The following is an 18,873-nucleotide window of genomic DNA, read 5'->3' as shown; positions in this document are numbered from 1 at the left end:
CTACTATATATATCGGTAAAGTTATCCAACTTCACATTTAAAGTAGGAGAGCAACATACCCAGGCTTCTTTTTTTCTTTTTTTTTTTATTGACAAGAAACACACACACCCCCACTTTGTCCCTTTGGGGACTCAAACCCTCACCATCCACTTTGGGAGGTAGAGGAGATACCACTAGGCCACAAAGCCCTTGGTACCATACCCAGCTTTCAGTGAGCAAAAGATTTAACACCAACTTATTAATATCAAGGACAATTAGTAAATATAGATTAAAAAGATAAGAGAATGCAACAAAACCCTTAGTGAAGTACACTGCAGCAGTTCAGTGGAAAATTTATTTAGAGTACAATGGCCAGCCCCCGTCTCTCTCTCCACAGCCACTTCCCTGAATAACTGACTACAGCAACATATAGCTGCTGATAAGGACTATTCTAAGGTTTTACAGTAAGTAGTCCAGAGTGTCTTAAATTTTACAGTAAGTGGATGTGGTTGGTTTGTTGATAATGGTAGAAATTTATGAGTATGAAAATGCCACTTAGTGGTGAATGGTATAGTTCGTGGTGTGATGGTTGCTGCAAAATTGGCAAGCATGAGGATGTCATCGGTTGATTGTAGCACTAAAAGTGACAGGCAGTAAATATGGCAAGAGAAATTGCAGCAGGCCACAAGATTGGCAGAAGGGAATGGAACAAGAAGATTTAAGGTTACAGTGCTACCTCACTTAAAATGAGTAAACAAAAAGAAGCATAAAGGCAATTTTGTCTATATAAGAAGGATACAATGCTAATCTATATCCAAGATGAAGTAGGTACGCAAAAGCGTTATATATATATATATATATAACCAGAATACCTTTTCTTTTTTCCTTTTTTTGTTTTCAACAGAAAATCAAAAGTTGGTTATAAATAAAACCTTAATCCAAATAAATGATGGATTAGATTTCCCCTTTCCACATAATTTAATTAACTTTCATCCTACAAGTGTTCCACTATTCCCTGTGTACTACCTTCAAAAAGAGCATATTTTAAGGTAAAGCACAATTTAAACTTAAAAATTTGTGTATAATTATCTAAATCCAAATGAGTCCTAATGGTCGGCTACTTTTTCGCAAGCACTCGTCACTTTTCCATTCATTTTTGCCTTCATTTCTTGTCTTCCACAGTTTTTTGGATTTGGCTTTTTATGTTTGTCCAATTGTCCACATATAATTTTGTTTATTTGATATTCAATCATGTAATATAATATAATATATATATATATATATATCCAATGCTATTGCATGATACAATGATAAATATTCAAGCATAGCTTCTTATAGAGAAGAGTGAAGTTAAAGATTCAACTTTTATCATCTCAAAAATAAAAGTCATTTAATAATGTGTATAATTGGTATGTGTCACTTGAGAGGGAGAAAGTATAGAGCTGTTAATAACAATTAAACTATTAATCAAAATACTATTATACACATTAGAACATTTCCTTATTTCTTATGAAAAAGTATTTTTTTCTGTAATGATTATAAAAAAAAAAATTAAATAAGTAAACTAGGGACCATTTTGGTACACACCGTTAAAAAGGAAGGAAAAATAGAACTCCTAATAAAAAAAAGAGAGTGCTCACCAATGACAATTTTAAAATATCAAAATATTTTGAACAATGGTAAGGATAACAATAGGAAAATTCATATTGAAGAATGGAATGGGTAGGGCATGTACAACTAGGCTTTAGCTTTGGGTGAAAGGAGTTAGACAATTTCCATAATAACAACTAAATAAATAAATTGGTCGCTATGTTCTGTAAATGAATTATGCCTATAAATTCATAAACTCAAATAAGCTAAAAGATGTTGCTAGGCTGATTATTTAAAATATTTTCTTAATAAACTCAGTATATTAGATAGTCAAGATTTATTATTAGTTCTTGCCCCGTTTATCAAGGGTGTTTAGCATGGGTGGACTAGATGTAAACCTAAACTCTGGCATTATTAAAAAAGTGGCTGCTCTAGGATTCAAACCAAAGCTTTCATGCTTGACAGTCCAAGCATTTGCACCAGTCAATGCCCCATAACATAGTGAGTTAGAAAGAGAGTGGGAGACTAGGAGATTAAAATAAAAAATAGAAAAACTGCGTGAATGATTAATCGAGAGGCATATGATTATTATCAAACTCGGGATTGAAGAGACTGGAAAATTAGCCGGTCTGGTAAGAGTGCTCGAGTGTAGAGAGGGATTTGAGAAACCATAAATGAGACTATCAAGTGGTAGAGAGTGGGAGTTCGAATAGTTTCCTAATTAATCTAACCAAATATGAGGGCATTGTAAATGGAACAACCATTATTAAATTGGGTTGAATGTTATTTAAGTGCTCAAATGAGATTTTAATTTATAGTATCAAAAAAAAAATTGAAAAAACCAGAATATCAGGATAGGACTTCGAAGCTTAAAGAGCATGCACCTATCTTTCTTTCTTTTTTTCTCTTTTTTTTTTTTTTTTTTTTTGAGAAGTAAGAATGAATTAGAAAGCGCTCAAAAGGGGAGTGTATCCAAAGGAACTACACAAGGGCAAAAGACAAAAGGCACGAAAAGCTCAAAGAGCCCAAAAAAATCAACCATCTCCTCTAAAGATTTACAATTTCTCCCCATAACCTAACAAAAAAGAGAGCAAACAGTCGAATACTTTAAAACCCCAGAAGGAGATTCCTATCCGTCAAAGGATCTCCTATTCCGTTCCTTCCAAATGCACCACCAAACACAAGAGGGGGCCACTCAAAAAAACTTGGTCGTGGGGGCCCACATGGCAACCTCTCCAAGCATCAATCAATCCTCTTGTAGACCTAGGTATAATCCATTGAACACCGAACAAGCCAAAAATAAGAATCCAACAATCGTGAGCCACGGGGCAATGCAATAAAAGGTGATCAACTCTCCATTCTGTTTGCACATACAGCACCAATTCACAGTAACCTGTCTTCTCATTCTCAGGTTATCAAGCGTCAAGATTTTGCCCCAAACTGCTGTCCATCCAAAAAAGGCCACTTTGAGAGGTGCCTTCAAACATCACACCGCCTACCAGGGGAAGTCAGTCCCTGAAAAGCCTTGGAGGCAATAAAAAAGAGATCGGACATCAAATCTTCCCTTGGAAGAGGGAACCTAAATGAGAGAATCCGAACCTCCACCATCCAGGCTGTATAAGAGCTCCAAGAAAGCTGAAACAACACCCGCTTCCAATCCTAAAAATGTCGCAAAAATCGCACATCCCAAGTAATCCTCCCATTATCAAGACGATAACAGTCGGTAATCCTAAAAAGCCTAGGAAAGGAACAAGCCAAAGGACGGTCTCCACACCGAAAATCCTCCCACAAGCAGATACTCCTACCATCTCAAACTTTGAATCTAAAACGCTTAGAAAATTCATCCCAACCCTTTCTAATGAATTTCCAAATGCCAACACCTCCGGCATAAGAAATTGGACAACAACACCACCCGCCTCTCTCCTCTCCATAGCAACACGAAATAACTCTCCTCCATAATCTGTGTCGCTCACTGCCAAATCTCCACCACCACTTAACAAGGAGAACCCTATTAAAGGGCTCTACGCACCTACTCCCAGCAAACAAGATGATACTTGAACTCCTCTCCCACGCCACCCCATAGGAAGTTCCGTTGAAGTCTCTCTATCTTTTCAGCCACCAAGGAGGGAATCTGAAAGAGAGAAAGGAAATATGTTGGAAGACTCGACAAGGTACTTTTCATAAGTGTAACTTTCCCGCCCTTTGAGATATACTGCTTCTTCCACCTTGCAAATCTTCCCTCAAACCGCTCAATTGCGAGATCCCAACCCCCCACTCTCCTAGAGGGAGATCCCACGGGCAAGACTAGATAACAAATGGAGAATGTGCCTACCGCACAACTAAGGACCGAAGCTAGAGAAGCAATGTTCTGGACCTCCTACAGTACCACCAAAGAACTCACCCCAACATTTACTTTCAGACCAAAGACTCCCTGAAAGCAAACCAAAACACACCTCAAATATCTTAACTTGGACACATCAGTGTCGCAGAAAACCAAAGTATCATCCGCGAACAGCAAGTGGGAAATCTACAACTGATGAGCCACATCTCTGCCCACCCTGAAGCCCCTAATGAAACCCAAATTCACAGCCCTCCCCATCAGTCTATTAGACCTATTAGCTTCATTGAGTGTTTATATAAGCTTATAGCTAAAGTCCTGGTATCGAGGTTGAGGGGGGTTCTGGATGGAGTTATTTCAAAGTCTCAGAATGCGTTTATTGGGGGTAGACAAATTCTGGATTCCGTACTTATTGCCAGTGAATGTGTGGATTTTAGGACTCATAGCGGGCTTTCCGGTGTTCTGTGTAAGTTAAATATTGAGAAAGCTTTTTTTTTTTTTTTATAGGTAATAATAAATTAAAAAGGGCGTTCAATAGGGGAATGCGTCCCGTGGACAAAGGAACCGGGGTTCAAGGCCCCAAAGAATCCAGAAAAGAAATTAAATCAACAGAAGAGGAACACGAACTTCTGTTCACATAACAAAACAGAGAGTGAATGATAAAAAGTTTCAGTGTCGCTGTAGACGACTCCTTCCCTTCAAACATTCTACTATTTCTCTCCTTCCAGATACACCACCAAATACAATGTGGTACAGATCTCCAATAAGCACGAACGCTCCTACTCACACAACAACCTCTCCAAGTGTGAATTAGCTCCCTAGTAGAACGTGGCATTACCCAACACATGCCAAATAGGCCAAGAATGAGATTCCAGCAATCGCGCGCTACAGAGCAATGCATCAGGAGATGATCGACTGACTCCCCATTCTGCTTACATAAACAGCACCAATTAACAAGAAAATTTCCCCTTTTCCTCAGATTATCGATCGTCAGAATCTTTCCCCAAACAGCAGTCCATACAAAGAATGCCACCCTAGTAGGGACCATGGAGCACTAAATAGTCTTCCAAGGAAAATCATAGGATGCAAAATTAGACAGACAGAAAAACAAGGACCTAACTGTAAAACGCCCGTGAGAGAGGGAATCCAATTCAAACTGTCAAAACCCCTACCAATTCCTTCTTGCCGATACAATTGATCCAAGAAAATGCTCACCTCTTCCAACTCCCAATCCTGAAATGAACGCCGAAAATGAACATTCCACGTAATCCCAGTATTATCAAGATGATAACAGTTAGCAACTATGGCATGTTTATCAACTGTAATACTATATAACCTGGGAAATGTACGACATAAAGGCTGGTTCCCACACCAAAGATCATCCCAAAAGCGGACGCAACTACCATCCCGAACTCTGAATCTGATATGAGAGGAAAAGGCATCGCATCCTTGTCGAATGGATTTCCACGCCCCAACTCCTCCCGCAATAGAAACCGGACGTGTAGTCCAACCACCAACATCTTCCCCATACCTGCAAGACACTAATCTGCGCCAAGGACGATTTCTTTCCTTCCCGTATCTCCACAACCACTTACCCAAAAGAGCTTTATCAAAAGGGATCAATCATCTAATACCAAGACCCCCCAACTTTATAGGCTTGCAAACTTGCTCCCATCTAACAAGCTGATACTTGAACTCATCTCCCCTACCTCCCCAAAGGAAATTCCTTTGAATTTGTTCGATTCTATCAGCAACGGAGCATGGAATTTGGAACAAAGAAAGCAAATAAGTGGGAAGGCTTGATAAAATGCTCTTGATAAGAGTTACTTTACCCCCCTTAGATAAATATTGCTTCTTCCAACCAGCCAACCTCTTTGCATACCTATCAAGCACAGAATCCCAACTCCCCACTAACCTGGAAGAAACCCCTAGGGGCAATCCCAAATAAGGGATGGGAAAGGAGTTCACCCTGCACCCAAGAACTGCAGTTAAAGAAAAGATATCCTCAACATTCCCGACCGGGACAAGCACACTCTTGGCCACATTCACCTTTAACCCGGAAACTGCCTAAAAGCAAGCCATAATGCATCTCAAGTATCTAAGTTGAGACACATCAGCATCACAGAAAACCAGAGTGTCATCTGCAAAAAGTAGATGTGAAATCTCCACCTAATTGTCAATATCTCTTCCCACCCGGAATCCCTTGATAAGACCAAGATTCTCTGCCCGTCGCATGAGCCTGCTTAAACCCTCCATAACAATTAGAAAAAGAAAAGATGACAATGGATCACCTTGTCTTAAACCTCGAGAACACCCGAAAAAGCCAGCTGGAGAACCACTCACAAGAATTGAGAACTTGACAGACGAAAGACAGGTCTCAATCCATGTCATCCATCTACTTCCAAACCCCATTCTTTTAAGCAAGTAGAGAAGGAAATTCCAATTGACATGATCATAAGCTTTCTCAATTTCAAGTTTGCAAAGAACTCCAGGAACACCACTACGCAACCTTGAATCCACACATTCACCAGCAATAAGAACTGAATCAAGAATTTGCCGTCCTCCAACAAAGGCATTCTGGGAATCTGAAATAATCCCATCCATAACTTCTCTCATTCTATGAGCCAGCACCTCAAATATTGAGAAAGCTTATGATCATGTTTGCTGGAATTTCTTGTTCTATTTGCTGGAGAGGATGGGGTTCGGAGAGAGATGGAGGATTTGGATTGCTACTTGCATTTCGTCTGTCAGATTTTCAGTTTTGGTTAATGGTTCTCCATCCGGGTTTTTTTGGCAGTTCTCGTGGGTTGAGGCAAGTGGACCCCCTCTCCCCTTTTTTGTTTATTATTGTTATGGAGGCTTTTAGTAGGCTAATGAGGAGGGCTGTGAACTTGGGATTTTTACGGGGTTTCAAGATTGGTTCAGAGGTAGTTCATCAATTGGAGATTTCTCACTTGCTGCTTGCAGATGACACTTTGGTTTTTTGTGAGGCAGAGGTGTCCCAATTAAGATATTTGAGATGTGTTTTGATTTGTTTTCAGGCTATTTTTGGCTTGAAAATTAATGTAGGTAAGAGTGTGATTGTTCCTGTGGGGGAGGTTCAGGAGGTGGCTTCTCTTGCAGCTGTTCTTGGTTGTAGGACGAACTCCTTCCCTATTTCTTATTTGGGTATGCCTTTGGGTGTCTCTTCTAGAAGGGCGGGTAGTTGGGACCCGGTTATTGAGTGCTTCAAGAGAAGATTGGCTGGGTGGAAAAAACAATATCTTTTGAAGGGAGGAAAGGTGACATTGCTAAAAAGTGTTCTGTCCAGTCTTCCAACTTATTTTCTTTCTCTGTTCTAGATTCCCTCTTCCGTTGTCAGGAGACTCGAGATGATTCAACATAATTTTCTTTGGGGCAGTAGGGGGAAGGAGTTTAAATATCATCTTGTTAGGTGGGAGCAGGTTTGCAGGCCTCTTAAGGCGAGAGGTCTTGGGATTCGGAGATTGGCGCCTTTCAATAGGACTCTTCTTGGTAAGTGGCTTTGGAGATTTGGAAGTGAAAGACATAGACTATGGAGGAAGCTTATTGCTTGTCAGTTTGGGGAGGAGAGAGGGGGATGGTCTGCTAGACCGGTTAGATCTACTATCGGTGTGGGTGTGTGGCATTCCATTAGGAAGGGTTGGGATGAGTTTTCTAAGCATATTAGATTCAGGGTTCGGGAAGGTCGAAATGTCCGGTTTTGGGAGGATCTTTGGTGCGATGAACGTCCATTGTGTAGACGGTTTCCAAGGTTGTATAGGATTGCTGTGGATCGTCATGCTTTGGTTGCCGACTGTTATCACCTTGATAGCGGTAGGTTTTCTTGGGATGTACAGTTCTGGTGTGCCTTTCAGGATTTAGAGCTAGATGATATTGTTGGTTTGTTGGATCTTTTGTATCGACAGAAGGTGGATGGTACTGGGGCGGACCTCTTGACTTGGGTGCCTTCTTCAAAAGGGATTTTTCAGGTCCGTCTTTCTTCTTCTATATTTCCGGCTTTCAGACTTATTCTTATCCGTGGAAAACAATTTGGCAGTCGAAGGCTCCCCTTAGGGTGGCTTTCTTTGCTTGGACTGCTGTTTGGGGTAAGATTTTGACTCTGGACAATTTAAGGAAGAGACGTCATATCATTGTTAATCGGTGTTGTTGTTTGTGTATGGTCGATGGAGAGCCTGTGGACCATCTTCTCTTGCATTGCCCAGTGGCCCATAACTGTTGGAGTCTTATGTTGAGTCTTTTTGGCGTCCAATGGGTTATGCCTCGGACCACTAGGGGTATTATGGATATCTGGAAGGGGCAAAGGGTGGGGTTTTGTGCTTGTGATTTCTAGAGGGCGACTCCTCTTTGTATTTGGTGGTGCCTGTGGAAAGAACGTAATAGAAGATCCTTTGATGGGAGGAGTTACCCATAGGGGTGTTAAAATACTCGATCATTTGTTCTCTTTTTAGTTGGGGTACGGGGAGAGATTGTTCTTCTGTTGAGGATATCATGGATTTTTTGGGGTCTTTGGGGCCATAAGACTTTTTTCTTGTATTTGTTTCATTCTTGTTTATTGTACTTCTCTTGGGATGCGTTCCCCTTTTGAACGCTTTCTAATACAATTTTACTTATAAAAAAAAACAATGATGAACAAGAAGGAAGATAGTGATCCCCCTGACTCAAACCCTACAAGCTACCAAAGAAACCAAAAGGAGACCTGTTTACCAGAACCGAACATCTCACAGAAGAAATGCATAACTCAATCCATCTCCTCGAAAACATTCTATTTGACATATGGTTCTTAAATGAAGAAAAATAAAATCATTGTGGTAAATTATAGTGACCTCCACTAAGATTTGTCATAATTATATACAGACTTCCCTCCTCTTTGAAAAATTAAATTGACCTCCCCTGTCAGACAAATTGACCACCACTAAGATTTGTCATAACCCCTCCGTTAAGAGTAACACAAATTTTTTTTTTTTTTTTTTTTTTTTGACAGCAACAAATTAAAATTTTAAAATACGCATTTCCCCTTGCAATACCAGTTTCATGATTTTTTATTTAAAAAGTATTAAGATAACTTACTTATAAAAAATAAAAATAAAAAGTATTACTTGAGGGAAAAATATATATATATATAGTAAATGCAAGTTCTGTTATGCCATCCAATGACAATAATTGACAGAATAGCTCGGTGTAAGGTCTGAAATAACTGATGTTAGACGGGATAAATTCTGATGCTAGATGGAGCTTTAGTTGATTAGGCTTTAGTTTGAGGGGCTATGATTGAGAAGGTAGAATTGAAGAGGTTTAAGATACAAACAACTCTAATTTGAATGGGTTTTAAGATTACTTCAAAAAAGTAAAAACAAGCTTAGAGAAATACTAATGATTAAGGTGTCTAATCTTTTCCAGGCGAGTCAAAACAAAATACTTATTAAGTAAAGACCCCTTAGAATCATTATTAAAGTACTCGTCCTTTCGCCCACAACTACCACCTTACCTTGGGCAAAGAGAGAAAAGAAATCAACTGACCAAAGGTTATAAAACATGCAAGCTGACACTCAAGAAAGTGCTATTTTCTCATTCCATGTTAGCTGGAGTAGGTTCTTCAGAGTAAGCTGGAGCTTCCCTTACTGTGCTTGGGAGAAGTAAGTGGGTTCTATGCTTTAGGAATGGGCAGTTAAACATCTCAATCAGGAAGACCGGGCGTCATTAAGGTCCTATGCCCCTTCCGAGGTCAAAAAGGAATCTCATCTTTTCTTTTTCTTTGCTCTGGTTCTTCGTATTCTGCTAGTTGGTTGTGGCGGCTGCAACTCAAGTAGAAAGAATCAAATCCACCAATATAAAAGAAGCTCCTGCCACTGCTCCATCAGTAGTCTTAGAGACACAAAAAAAAAGCACTCAAACAAAGAATTTATTGCACACAAGCTCATCCATATTATTGAGAAGCAATCTATCCAACTTTATATTTACTGCGCACACTTTGAAAGAGTTCTATTCACACCAATAAATAATCAAGGGGTATTAGAAGGAAAAGCTTGCTGGAATTTCCGAACCTCAATAAATAATCAAGGGGTATTAGAAGTTAGGACTAGAATGCTAAGGGTTTATGATCAAAAGGTTCGGGTTTGGTTGAATATATTAGAGTGCTTTGGTTGAGGATTTTAATCATGCACACTGTGCTGAAAATTAAATTAAAGAAGAAAAAAGGAAGAAGAAAGAGAAGATAACCTTATAATCACAGTAAGGTCTTTGGGACTCTAACTAAGATAAATGGAATCTCACTACATCAAATGCAAAAATTTGTGGAGAAAATCTTGCTTAAAAGACTTTTTCTTAGTTGTAAAAGTAATCCAGCTTATTAGTAGCTTAGAAACTTTTTTTAAAGGAGCTTTAAGTATTACTTGCAATATGGAGTAAACCAATTTTAAAAAGTTTAACCACTGGGCCTCTAGCCCATATGGTATGATCTCTCCTTCCCAAATGGGAGGTTGAGAGTTCGAGTCCCATTGTAGGCATGATGTGGTAATGGGTGTGTGTGTGTGTGTTTGCTTTAACTTAAAAGAAAAAAAGAAAAAAAATCTGTTCCTTTTGAATATCGTTGGGTGTGCTCCCCTCTTGAGCACTTTTAATGAAATCTTACTTATCAAAAAGACAAATTCTATGACTATCAAAAATATAAGAAACAGGCCAATAATATAATTCTACGGCTACTTTCTGGTTTGAGTGGGAATGGAACTCCCAAACTACTTTATGGGCATAAACCTGAAGCAAATCTTCATGGAGTGGGGTGTCTCTCTTACTCTTTTTCTCATGTAATTTCTCACATTTTCTCTATTATTATATTCTTCTGAAGGCAATGTTTGCTGCAAGTGAATATTCACCGGTACTATTCAAAGCTTAGTGGTCTCTATTTGATTAAGTTTTATAACTGTAATCTAAAAAATAGGGAACATCTCAAGATTTCATTTGGTTGTCAGTTTCCTAGAAACAAATTTATGAAAAAGAAAGGCCTGAACTCAGAAAACTTTCTTTTATAGTTCTTTAAAAATTGTTTTTATGTTTTTGGAGTTCTTCAAAACTGTTTCAAATAATTGAACCAAACAAGCCTTTATTTTACCGAATCTAAATTCAAGACTTTAAACCATGATTTTATGAATCCTAAAACCATTCCCCTTATGTTTTAATTGCTTCACCCACCCCTTCTACATAGTTCAGACTTCAGCCATACTCCAACAACTATAAGATAACTTGTTTCACCTCTCCATACCAAAAAGATAATCACAAATTTAGTGGTTATGTTAACAGTGGAATTAAAATATGGTAGGAAGAAGAAATCAGCACATTGAATGTTGATCATAAACATCATCAAATCACAAGTGGATTCTTTTCACATGACTAATTAAATTAATCAAACTTAGATGACAAAATCATAAAATCATGACGGCGGGAAGCTTGATCTATTTAGTTGTGAATAACTGAATATTATGTGGTGGATTACCATCATGTATATCCACTGGATTGACACCTTCACATGACATGACTTTGCATTTGCATCAAAAGTTGGGAAATAACAGTCATTCCCTTCTGCAAACAGAATCTGTAAACACAAGTTTCCACTTGGCCATATAATGCTTATCAGCAATGGTTTATCCAAACTAAGTAGGTAAGCTGAACAATGTTAGCAGTTTGTTCGTCGCGTCTAATTATGAGTTTTATCTTTTCTTTCAAGTATATAATGATTTTATCCAAGAACAATGTATCATGGATTTGGGAGTCTCTCTCTTGTCTCTTCCAGTTGCAACAAAAGCATGTATCACAAAAAATGGACCTAGTAAAATATTCTAATTCAAAGTGACAATGTATAAACTATTGAGCGTCGTTCTTTCATCCCTATAGTAGTTAACTTCTGATTTCTAGGAGCCATCACCCATAGGGATAGTCAAGTATGATTTTGATGGATGATCTCTTGGAAAAGGAAGGGGAAAGGAAGGGGGTGTTGTCACATCAGTATTAGGCATGGGCAGAGACGCTGAGGGAGCACCATTCTTCTCTTCTCTAAACTGACTGGCTTGGTATTTGCTACCAGACCCACTAAAACACCTATGATTTTGAAGGCAGATTACATCATTAAATCATCGACGTCTTCATCATCCTTGCCTTTATCCCATACTTTCACTTAAAGACTTGGTTTTAATGGGGTTGGCTACAAGAATTCTCTTTTTCCATTCTTTCTTAGATTTAATTTTTTTAAATCGTTCCTACATCATTAAAACCAAGCCTTCAAGTGAAATTGGAGGGCCGTAATGGAAATTTTTTATGCTTCATTTCTTTGGTTATTTAGAGACAAAATGGCTACAGCAATAAAGTAACAAGGTGTGTGTGTATATATCAGTAAAATAACATTCAAAGCTAACAGCACAATCTACCTTATAAATCCAAAGTCATTGGTTAAATCAAATACAGCACAACTGGAAGTAAAGAAAAAAGTTTAAAAAAAAAAAAAAAAAAAACCAAAGTCAAATACGAATTACTGTAATTTTTTTTTGATAAGTAATTACGAATTACTGTATTTTAGAAAAAGATAATCAAATTTTAGGGAATTGAACATTTACAGTTCAAGGAAAAGAAAGATTGAAGATGTTAAAGGCAGACCTCATCCTCGGCGTTGGAGTGATGCTTGTAAATTGATCTAAGAAAGTGATACCGGTCAAACAATGGCTGTATGTCGACTCTTTGGCCAATCACAAACGCCATGGCAGATCGGTGAAGCGTATCTAGCTCTGAACGTATAGCTTTGTGGAAAAACAGAAAGAAAAGGATTGGAGATTTTTGCTCAGAACCATCGAAACATGCTTTAGATGATGATGAATCGACGGGATTTAAAGCGCTAGACAATACAGCTACGCCTCCTCCTCCTCCATCTCGCCCAGATAATGGCGTTGTCATTTCAGTCGCAGAATCAAAGCCGTAAACAAACCAGAATTTCGAAACCCTAGGTTTGGTTTTTATATGTTGACGAAAATCTCTCTCTCGCTGCTGATAGCTGTTTTTCTTCCTCTCAAAATCTCTTATTATCCTCTCTCTCTCTACATATAATATATATATATATATATATGCAGAAATCTCTGTTCTGTAACTTCTGTTCCACAGAAATTTCTCTTTCAGCCTCCTTTCTTTATATCTGCAGAAGAATTTCTCTTCTGTCTGTAGAAATCTGTATCTTCAACTCCTCTCTCGGACAGTCTATAACTCTCTTATCTCTCTATAACTCTCTCTTATCTCTTTCCTTACCTATAATTTGCTTCAGAATAAATAAATAATTGGTTTAATGTCTCCCTCAGCAAATCATTCTAGAGTAGAAGAATTATTTGATAAGACGGAAGATGTTTGATAGTTGACCCAGAGCCAGGTGGCGGAGATCAACCACGTTATCACTCCGTTGATGTCAGGAACTGGTCACAACTCAGGACTCGCGCTATCGTCGAGGCAAATATTTGCATAGAGCCACAGGTTTTTTCTTTTTGGTAAATTAAAAATTGAGAAAAAAAAAAAATTCATGGAGTATAATAGTGACGTGGATCCTGCAACACTATCATTGGAGTCTACACGGAATATATCTCCTTAAAACCTTGCTAGAAAAAATTCAATGATAAAAAGACTTCAAGAAAAAAAAATACTTTGTGTCATCTATGTTTTTTTTTTTCTCTGTCACAAAATAATTGTAATCTTTCACTTTTTAAATAAAATATTGCACATCTTTTCATATATATCCTTAAAGTTTAAAATTTAAAACTTGAATATTCAAAAAAATAAAAGGACAAGTTAATAACTTTACAGAGACAATGCATGTCCCACATGTCCTCTTAAAAATTGCTACTCCCCCATAAACGACACTTAAATTGAGACGCATGGAGTATAATATTTTTATATATTTAAAAATTGTATTGCATAAATTAAAGGGGAAAAGTCTGAAAAACACCCATGTAATTTTAAATTTGTGTGAATTACACCCATTTAGTTAAATATATTTATATAAATCCATATTAGATATAAAAATGTGCAATTAAGCCACCTTCGGTGAGAATTATGGTGGAAATTGGACGCCAATTGGTTATGTGCCATGCACATGACCATTTTAAAGCCTTTATTCCGGAATTGCCCTTCTTATATTCCTTTACTACCCCTCACCATATATATATATATATATATATATATATTGTTGATCAAAAGCCCTAATCCATTTGTTTTGATGATAACAAATCAGTTAAAGATGTTTTATATTCTAATATTTCAACTGAGTTTAAATGCAAGGAAAAATGAATGTTTATTTATTGAAGAAAAGAAATGATTTTCATGTCATTATATGGAATCAGATGCACATTTTTGAAACGTCAAAAGGCTGCAAACATTCTACAAAGAATATGGTCAACTAAAGCAACAAGAGGATGCAAAGATAAGAGGATATAAACACTCATACAAGGTGCACTTAACAAAGTTTAAAATGTCAAATTATGGTGATTGACAAAGTACAACAAAAAGGAGCTCAAAACAGCATTATCAGCAATATACGTCGACTGGTTTGTGCCATACATCGACCGGTATCTCTGTAGAGGCAAAACTCAAAGAACAGCTCACATACGTCGACCGGTTTGACACATACGTCGACCGGTATCTATACAGAAGCAAAATTTAATGAAGTGCTCATATACGTCGACCGGTATCTAGGCAGTACGAAAATCTCAGGAAATCAACATATATGTCGACCGGTAAGTAGCATATGTCGACCGGCTTGATAAAGGATATGTCGACCGGTTTATGACACACGTCGACCGGTTTGGTCACAGCTCTGTAGATTCAAAATTCAAACGGCTAGAATTTCATTTAATGCTTCCAACCACCTACAACAGCTCTATTGAACTCGAAATCTCTTCAAATACAGATAGATAGTCTACAAACAAACGAACTTCTTTATGAGAGAATTCAAGATTATCATTCAAGAGCATTCAAAGAGCCTGACATTCTGATCTGAGCATTTACTTCTCATTTTCTCTCTCATATCAGTTGAGAGACTAGAGCTTCATTTATTTCATCTACTCACCCTAGTGTGAGAATTATTCTTGTAATATCTTCTAGAGAGAGAGAGAGAGAGAGAGAAACAATATTGTAATCCTCATTTTCATATCTCTACCATCTTGTAAGGGTTGGTGTGACCCAAAACCAAAGCTTAGGAGAAAGGTGTTCTCCAAGCAAGGAAGAGAAGCATAGTTGTGCTTCAATTAACGGTTTGTTCTCCACCATTAAGGAGGAGCTTTAGTGATTTTGGAAAGTCTCAAGGGAGGACTTTGAGCCGAGGAGTAGGAGCTTCCGAACCTCGCTAAATCGCCGAGTCACTGTTTGCAATTCTCTATCTCTATCCTCTTTGATTGCACTTATATTGCTTGAATATTTTTATTGTGTATTGCATTCTATGTTGTTGAAGATAAATTTTTAAATTACAAACATTGGCCATTGACTCTATTCACCCCCCCCCCCCCGGCGGCGAGTCAATTAGTGACTAACAATTGGTATCAGAGCCTAATCTCTAGAAAAAGATTTAACCATCTTAGAGAAAGATCATGGCAAATACAATGTTTCACCAAGAAGGTCAATCTAACAATAGACCTCCATGGTTTGATGGAAGTGACTACAATTATTGGAAAATCAAAATGAGAGCATTCCTAAGAAGAATAGATATAGATGTTTGGAAAGCCACCGAACAAGGAGACCATGTTCCAACCAAGGTAGTAAATGGTGAAAATGTTCCAACACCTGATATTGAATGGACCCTAAATGACCGTAGGCTTGTACAATGCAATGTCAAAGCCATTACAAATCTCTATTGTGCCTTAAGCAAAGACGAATTCAATAGAATTTCGGATTGCGAAATGGCTAAAGAAATTTAGGATAAACTTGAAGTTACTTATGTAGGTAGTAGTCATGTTAAGGAATCCAAAATGAATATGCTTATACATAAATATGAACTTTTTACCATGAATGGCAAAGAAACTATTAGTGAAATGTACTCTCGTTTTACTAACATTGTGAATCCTTTGAAGGCTCTTGGAAAGTCATACACATCATCCGAGAACGTGAGAAAAATTCTTAGGTCATTACCTAAGAATTGGGAAGCAAAGAAGACCGCCATCCAAGAAGCCAAGAATCTCAACACACTTCCCATAGATGAACTCATTGGTTCATTGATGGCATATGAACTTGAAATGAATGATAGAGATGAAGAAAAAAAGACTCAAAAGAAGGACATTGCTCTTCAAGCTACTACCAAAGAAGTCACAATTGATAAGGCTCCTAATGATAAAGAAGAAGAAGAAATTGCCCTCATTACCAAAACCGTGAGAAGAGTCCTTCAAATGAAGAAGTTTCAAAAGAGCAACAATTTTAAAAGAAGTGGCTCATCTAGTGAACAAGGAAAAAGAGAAGCACCTACATGCTTTCATTGTGGAAAACCGGGGCATTTTAAATCCGATTGCTATGCCTACAAAAATGAGAAGGAAAGGAAAAAGAAAGGCAAAGCCATGAGAGTTACATGGGAGGATGATGATTCAAATGGATCCGAAAGTGACGATGAACTCAACAAATTGGTCAATCTTTGTCTCATGGCCAATGAAGATGAGGTAAACTCTAATCATTACTCATTTGACTTAGAAACTTCTTATGATGAATTGGTTGATGCATATAACTATTTGCTAGATGCTTTTACAGAATTACATGATGAATTAGGTAAAATGGTTCAAAAATGTGCTAGCCTTAGAAGAGAAAAACTTTTCATTTCTCAAAACTTTGAAAAATCTCAACTTGAAAATGAAACTTTGAAAAAGGAAAAAGAATTAGCTAAAGAAGTGGCCTCAATTGAGTTAATTGCTGAAAATGAATCATTGAAAGTCATTATTGAGGATCAAGTTGAAACCTTAGCCAAATTTACAAAAGGTAGAGAAAATTTGAACCTCATACTTGGAAAGCAAAGAAATGCTTATGCTAAAGATGGGCTTGGTTTTGATCCTCATAACAAAGATTCTTGTTTATTGAAAAAGAGAAAACCTTTGAACAATTACTTTGTTAAAAATTCCTCTTTTAGTCCAAAATACAACTATTGTAAGAAGTTAGGACATAAGATCAATCATTGTCCTATTAGGCCATGTATGACAAAAGAAATTTGGGTTATTAAAAGAACATATAAGCCTCTTCCTAACTCTCATGGACCCAAGAAATTGTGGGTTCCAAAAGAAAATTACTCAAATTCCTTTTGTAGGTTTGCTTGAAGTCTCCATACTCATTCAAGGACAAATAGTTCCTTGATAGTGATTGCTCAAGACACATGACGGGAGATCGATCAAAATTTCTCTCTATCAAGTCTCACAAAGGAGGAAGTGTTACATTTGGAGATAATTCAAAAGGCAAGGTTATCGGGATCGGATCTATTGGTATATCCTCTTCCTTATCTATTGATGATGTCTTACTTGTTAAAGGCTTAAAACATAACTTGTTTAGCATTAGCCAACTATGTGATAAAGGATATCATGTGTTGTTTCAATCGGATAAATGCATTGTTAAAAGGAATAATGATGAAGTATCTCATGCTCTTAGAAATGGTAATGTATATACTCTGCTTTTGTGTAAATTACATAATCAAGATGTTAAGTGCTTTGTTTCTTCAAATGAAAATAGTTGGTTATAGCATAGAAGGTTGGGTCATGCTAGCATGGATTTGATCTCGAAATTATCTAAAAATGAATTAGTCAAAGGCCTCCCAAAGACTAATTTTTTAAAGGATAAAATTTGTAGTGCATGCCAAATAGGGAAGCAAATTAAATCATCATTTAAAAGGAAAAAGGACTTAACTACTTCAAGACCACTTGAGTTGATTCATATAAATCTATTTGGTTCGGAGAGAATTGCAAGTCTTGGTGGAAAACTCTATGCATTTGTCATTGTTGATGATTACTCTAGATTCACTTGGGTGTTTTTCCTTACACACAAAAATGAAACCCATTCAGTTTTTGCTAAATTTTGCAAAAGAGTTGAGAACGAACAAGAGTGTAAGATTAAGACCATTAGGAGTGATAGAGGAAAAGAGTTTGAAAACCAAGATGTTGAAAGCTTTTGTGATAATAATGGTTATTATCATAATCTTTCGGCTTCTAGATCTCCTCAACGAAACGGAGTTGTTGAAAGGAAAAATAGGTCTCTCCAAAAAATGGCTAGGACTATGTTAAATGAACATAAATCTCCTAGAACTCTATGGACCGAAGCCATTAGTACCATATGCTATGTCATAAATAGAGTCATTATTAGAAAACTTCTCAACAAAACTCCTTATGAACTTTGGAACAAAAGAAAGCCAAACATTGGTTATTTTAAGGTGTTTGGGTGCAAATGCTTTGTGTTAAACGATAAAGATAACTTAGGGAAATTTGAACCTAAATTGGATGAAAGGATATTCTTAGGGTATTCATCTCGCAGCAAAGCATTTAGAGTATTTAACAAAAGAACACTTGTAGTTGTTGAATCTATACATGTTGTATTTGATGAATCACCTCTACCCTCTCTTAGATGCTCTTCGGATGAAAATGAGGATGCGATTGAGATCGAAAAGGATCTTAAGAATCTTGAGTTAAATGATTCATCTCTAAAAGATCTCACCAAAGATGATCCAAAAGAAAGTCAATATCATGAGGATACTCTTCCTAAGACTTGGAAGCATGTGTCTCATCATCCGATCAATCAAATTATTGGGGATCCATCCAAAAGAGTAAGGACTAGATCTCAAATGAGCAATACATCCAATTTTGTCGCCTTTGTCTCACAACTTGAACCTAAAAATATTCATGAAGCTGAAAATTATGAGTCTTGGCTATTGGCAATGCAAGAAGAACTCAATCAATTTGAAAGAAATAAGGTTT

At 37.2% G+C, this 18,873-nt stretch overlaps 1 protein-coding gene across 2 annotated transcripts in view; it reads right to left on the bottom strand.

Moving 5' to 3' along the window:
• Positions 1–13,380, bottom strand: part of LOC132280782 (zinc finger protein BRUTUS-like) — a 51,794-nt gene extending 38,414 nt beyond the window's left edge. Inside the window, exon 1 of one of the 2 annotated variants that reach the window (XM_059782526.1) lies at positions 12,569–13,380. In XM_059782526.1, the coding sequence (XP_059638509.1) occupies positions 12,569–12,862 (294 nt within the window). In that variant the 5' untranslated portion in view covers positions 12,863–13,380. The remainder of the gene's footprint in view (positions 1–12,568) is intronic. The other variant, XM_059782525.1, reaches the window with a different exon arrangement.
• Between the last annotated feature and the right edge of the window lie 5,493 nt (positions 13,381–18,873).

The sequence above is a fragment of the Cornus florida genome, unplaced genomic scaffold, assembly GCF_030987335.1.
Source record: "Cornus florida cultivar Cherokee Brave unplaced genomic scaffold, ASM3098733v1 CherokeeBrave_3.0.0_Hap2_Chr11, whole genome shotgun sequence".
NCBI classification, from domain to species: domain Eukaryota; kingdom Viridiplantae; phylum Streptophyta; class Magnoliopsida; order Cornales; family Cornaceae; genus Cornus; species Cornus florida.
Note: the sequence above shows the minus strand (reverse complement) of the source record. Positions and strands in the feature narration are given on the sequence as shown.